This window comes from Notothenia coriiceps, unplaced genomic scaffold, assembly GCF_000735185.1.
Source record: "Notothenia coriiceps isolate Sejong01 unplaced genomic scaffold, NC01 NC01_scaffold00008844, whole genome shotgun sequence".
Taxonomy (NCBI): Eukaryota; Metazoa; Chordata; class Actinopteri; order Perciformes; family Nototheniidae; genus Notothenia; species Notothenia coriiceps.
The window spans coordinates 1-4,776 of NW_011341545.1; the positions used below are offsets into that span (position 1 = coordinate 1).

General features: G+C 42.2%; 1 protein-coding gene across 1 annotated transcript; it reads left to right on the forward strand.

Moving 5' to 3' along the window:
* Positions 1 to 1,381: 1,381 nt before the first annotated feature.
* Positions 1,382 to 3,223, forward strand: LOC104944797 (transcriptional regulator ATRX homolog). Its single transcript, XM_010770375.1, has 2 exons — positions 1,382 to 1,872; positions 1,969 to 3,223. Exons 1-2 carry the CDS (start codon positions 1,566 to 1,568, stop codon positions 2,496 to 2,498), a joined length of 837 nt encoding a protein of 278 aa, XP_010768677.1. The 5' UTR covers positions 1,382 to 1,565; the 3' UTR covers positions 2,499 to 3,223.
* Positions 3,224 to 4,776: the final 1,553 nt, after the last annotated feature.

Below are 4,776 nucleotides of genomic sequence, written 5' to 3' on the forward strand. Positions count from 1 at the left end.
CTTGAGAGCATCGATGATCCAGAAGAGGATTGGGAGAATGTCATATGGTCAGATGAAACCAAAATAGAACTTTTTGGTAAAAACTCAACTAGACGTGTTTGGAGGAGAAAGAATGCTGAGTTGCATCCAAAGAACACCATACCTACTGTGAAACATGGGGGTGGAAACATCATGCTTTGGGGCTGTTTTTCTGCAAAGGGACCAGGACGACTGATCCGTGTAAAGGAAAGAATGAATGGGGCCATGTATCGTGAGATTTTGAGTGACAACCTCCTTCCATCAGCAAGGGCATTGAAGATGAAACGTGGCTGGGTCTTTCAGCATGACAATGATCCCAAACACACCGCCCGGGCAACGAAGGAGTGGCTTCGTAAGAAGCATTTAAAGGTCCTGGAGTGGCCTAGCCAGTCTCCAGATCTCAACCCCATAGAAAATCTTTGGAGGGAGTTGAAAGTCCGTGTTGCCCAGCGACAGCTCCAAAACAACACTGCTCTAGAGGAGATCTGCATGGAGGAATGGGCCAAAATACCAGCAACAGTGTGTGAAAACCTTGTGAAGACTTACAGAAAACGTTTGACCTCTGTCATTGCCAACAAAGGGTATATAACAAGTATTGAGATGAACTTTTGTTATTGACCAAAAACTTATTTTCCACCATAATTTGCTAATAAATTCTTTAAAAATCAGACAATGTGATTTTCCTGATTTTTTTTTCTCATTTTGTCTGTCATAGTTGAAGTGTACCTAGGATAAAAATTACTGGCCTCTCATCTTTTTAAGTGGGAGAACTTGCACAATTGGTGGCTGAATAAATACTTTTTTGCCCCACTGTATCTGTACTGCTAAGCCTTATACTGGCTACCTAGCTTACTTCGTCTCCTTCATCAGCCAGCTTCCTTGGTATCACCTACTGCCAAAAAAGACGCTACATGGATACGACCTAACACTGACAGTAATGCTATTAAAGGTGGGGTAGGTAATTTTGGAGAAACCAGCTCGAGTGAGTGCGCTAGAATTTGAAAAAATCTGCCACTTCCTTACAGAGCCCCTCCTCCAACACACACGAACGCACATGATCAATGAGGGCACGAGATAAGTTTGTGCACAGATGGAAGGCTGACAGGCAGGTAGGCCATCCAGTTACTTTAGCCTGGCCGGTTAAAATGATTGGTCGTGCTTTTTACAGCGCCACGGCTTCCACAGATGACATTTTTTATGGATTTATTGTCAAAGCACTTAAGATATTCATTGCTATCGGGATGTTAAGAGCATTCCATGGAATATAACAAAAAGTGTATCTCGAGCCGGTTTCTCAAACTTACCTACCTTTAAGTGAGTAAAGCCTAACAATGGTAAATGAAGTGCACATCTACACTACCGTATAAATAAAATAGGCTTTATGCAACACTCCTAAATAAACTCATTAGGGACAAATGGAAGTACGACACTTAAGGTAGTTTTCTGCACATTTGACAGAATTGTGTCTCTAACATTGTTTAACTGTTGTCTCAAAATGAACACATTAATGATTTTGGACTTTTGCTCTGCCACAGAACATCTTTGCCATGGACCTCCGAAGTGCAAGCAAGGCCTCGGAGAAACCCCCCCCTCGATTACGACTCTCCCTCACCCGATCCATGAGTACAGACGTGGACCAGGGTGAACGAGGCAGTCTGTACCGACGTCTGGCCCGGAGGAAGAGCAGACAGAGGGTGTCCATATGTGGGTCTGAGGGACCCTCAAAGAAAGATATCCTCCCCCAGAAGAAGAGGAGAGTGGAACCCATTGAGGAAGACTGGAGTGGCACCAGCGAAGAAGAGAAGCAAGAGTCCGAAAGCATCACAGAGGAGACGTGTGAAGACAGTTTCTATGGTTTGTAAAGTCAATCACTTAGAAATTAATTCACGTGGTCATGACCCTTTGAACATTTGAAGGTGAACACCATTTTCTTTCTTTCATGTCGGGCAGAGTGCAGCTCCCCACCCTTGCTGGAGCGAGAGGACTTCGAGACTGAGGAGGAGGAGAAGTCGGACACCGAGCTGGCAACGGTGAGCACAGAAACATGGACTGACAGACCGGGAGGGTGGACGTCGGAAACGATTGAAACCGTTGTGTGCGACCAATCAAAAGACAGGGATTCAACGCCCAAGGCTACACTGGACGATGAGGTTTCCGTGGAGTCAGATTGGTTCAAAAGTGAGGATGAAGTAGAGTCGGAGTGTCCCAAATTGGAGAGCAGCGTTTCTCAACGCGACAACACAACTTCGGTGATAGTGAGTCTCCGAGGGAGAAGCGACACTACAGGCTCCACCACTGAGGAGCCGGCGAATAAGAAGGAAGAAGGTAGCGACAATCAGAGCGAAACGGAAACAACGCCTGCTGATCCCGCTGAGGACGAACATCCCAGAAAGGTGATATCTACTGACGTGACGATCAACTGTCTGACGGTGACGATTAAAGAAGCCCTGGTGGCCAAAGGCTTCTTCAAGGGCTATTAAAGGTTGAGATAAAAAAGATTCAAATAACCATAAGTAGACTTGCCACTCATTTTATACGTGTAAATAGTCGTGTTTGTTAGTTAAGTCCGCACACGTTTACAAAGATACACTCATTTCCTACTGAGTTCACTGAAGACATTGTTGCCTTTAAATAAATAAATCATTTTATTATTGTGGCGCATATATAGAGTGGTGCAGTAATAGCGAATTTCTGCAGGCCAACATGGAAGTTAGCATTGCGAGAGTTTCTCCCTGACAAAAAGCCAATGGGATTTTTACATTGGAATTTAAAATATTCCAGAAAATAAGATCCATGGCGAACACATTTTTATGATACTTATACATTTTATTCAGCAGGATAATCTCTGAATACTAATGGCACTTTATGATATTATAAGCATTAATGCAATCTCCAGAAGTAAAAATCTAACGTTAGCTTCAAACGAACCATGACATTACGTCTCCACCGCTAAGCTAACGGCTGCTAAAGTTGACGTTAAGTAGTCTTTTTTTAGACTCTTCTTAACAATCACTGACAAATAAGGGCTTCAGAAATGTACCAGTGGTGTATTTACTGAAGTATTTTGAAGCGTAAATGCAATCGCCAGAAGAAAAACAATAACTTTAGGCTGAAAACAAACTACAGCATGGGTCACATGACTTCAAAAACAAACCATAAAAATCACTTAAAGGTGACCTATCATGCAAAATGCACCTTTGTACGTCTTTTCTACATGAATATGTGTCCCCGGTGTTCCAGGGAACTCACCAAGAGTCAGAAAACACAACCCTCTCTATTTTCCTCCATACCCAAATCTCTTAAAAAGGGGCTGCAACGGATCTGATACAGACTGATCCAGATTAGAACACTTTTCTGACGTCAGGACGGTGGCGCTACGGCTATTGGGCCAACTCCACCAATCAGGAGGAGACAGCCACGGACATTGCTGTTCGAAAGCGCTGGAGACGCTTTAGTACGTATTTCAGGCCACCAGATGGTGCTGTTCTCACTGAATCCGAGCATGAAAGGCAGTGTTAAATTGAGCGAAATGAGGAATGGATAAAATGCATGATCTGTTTGGTATTTTGAAAAATAAAACGTAGAAATATACCTTATATAGGTATGGTCCTACACTATATTATTCAAATATAGCATGATAGGTCCACTTTAAACTAGTTTTTTTTTTTACCACAGAGCGTAATTGAGGCATTCAAACCACAATCACGTTAGAAATACCGTTGAGTTTTAAATGAGGGAAACCAGAAGCGTTAAAATGCTGACTGGTTTCAGGACTCATTCCTGCACCACTCTATCAGGCGCAATAGGAAGCCAGAGGCCCCAAAAATATCCTCAAATCATCCATAGCACTCCAGAGGAATACATAGATAGCAGTGGCTGGTTTCATTCCAGGGGTCGCCTGGACTACTGACTGACAGCATATGTAACAGTGCACATTACTACTTCCATGCAGCAGCTACTTATATTCCAGTCGTCCTCAGTGCTTTCCAGCCAGGCGCTCAAATCTGTTCTCGGGGCCTGTTTCAGTCGCCTCTTTTCTTACGAATAACGTTTTGTAGAGATGTTGCTCTATTCTTTATGTGTTCCAGTATTGACGGAGAGATTCCTGCATGCCCTGTCAGTCTGTGCCGCACAGAGCACTGTCCTGCGGTCTGTTGAAGGGGTTTACTTCTGTCACAAAAGACATAAAACAAAAAGGAAATAAATGAATGTCTGCCGCTTAGATGAAGTTCTGCATTTCAAGGAGGCTAAGATGCACAAAATTAAGTACACAGTTGTGTTTGCTGTCGTCTGTCCTTTTGCTTTTAAAGCATGAAATACTTCCTGGTTCTATTTTTGTATTCCCAATTGATAGTCCAATCTATTCACTAGCCTTTGTGTATTTCAAAAGAGGAGATATCCGTTTACACCGCCGCTGCTCCGATGTGTAATAAAGGAAGAAAATGTGCATTAGGTTCGACTGTAATGACCATTTATTTATTGCATGTCACATGTATAAGCTAAACTAACTTATGTCACTTATATGTGTCTTTCTCTGACAAAGATAAACTGTCAAACATATGTCTTCTCTTGAAAAATGTATTTTTATTTCGACATTTCCAATAAATATGTATTAAAATAACTCTGCTTTGAGTCTATTTATTATGTGGCATTACTCAACGTCCTTTTTATATACAATGAATATCAGATAGTGGTTTAATTAAGGACATTTAAATCTCATACACATCTTTTTATGTTGCGTTTGATTTAACCCTCCTG

Excerpts from the sequence above, each read along its gene's own strand:
- LOC104944797 (XM_010770375.1), top strand. The coding sequence starts at position 1,566 with ATGGACCTCCGAAGTGCAAGCAAGGCCTCGGAGAAACCCCCCCCTCGA. Across the intron at positions 1,873-1,968 it reads GTGTGAAGACAGTTTCTATG|AGTGCAGCTCCCCACCCTTG; the intron begins GTTTGTAAAGTC and ends CATGTCGGGCAG.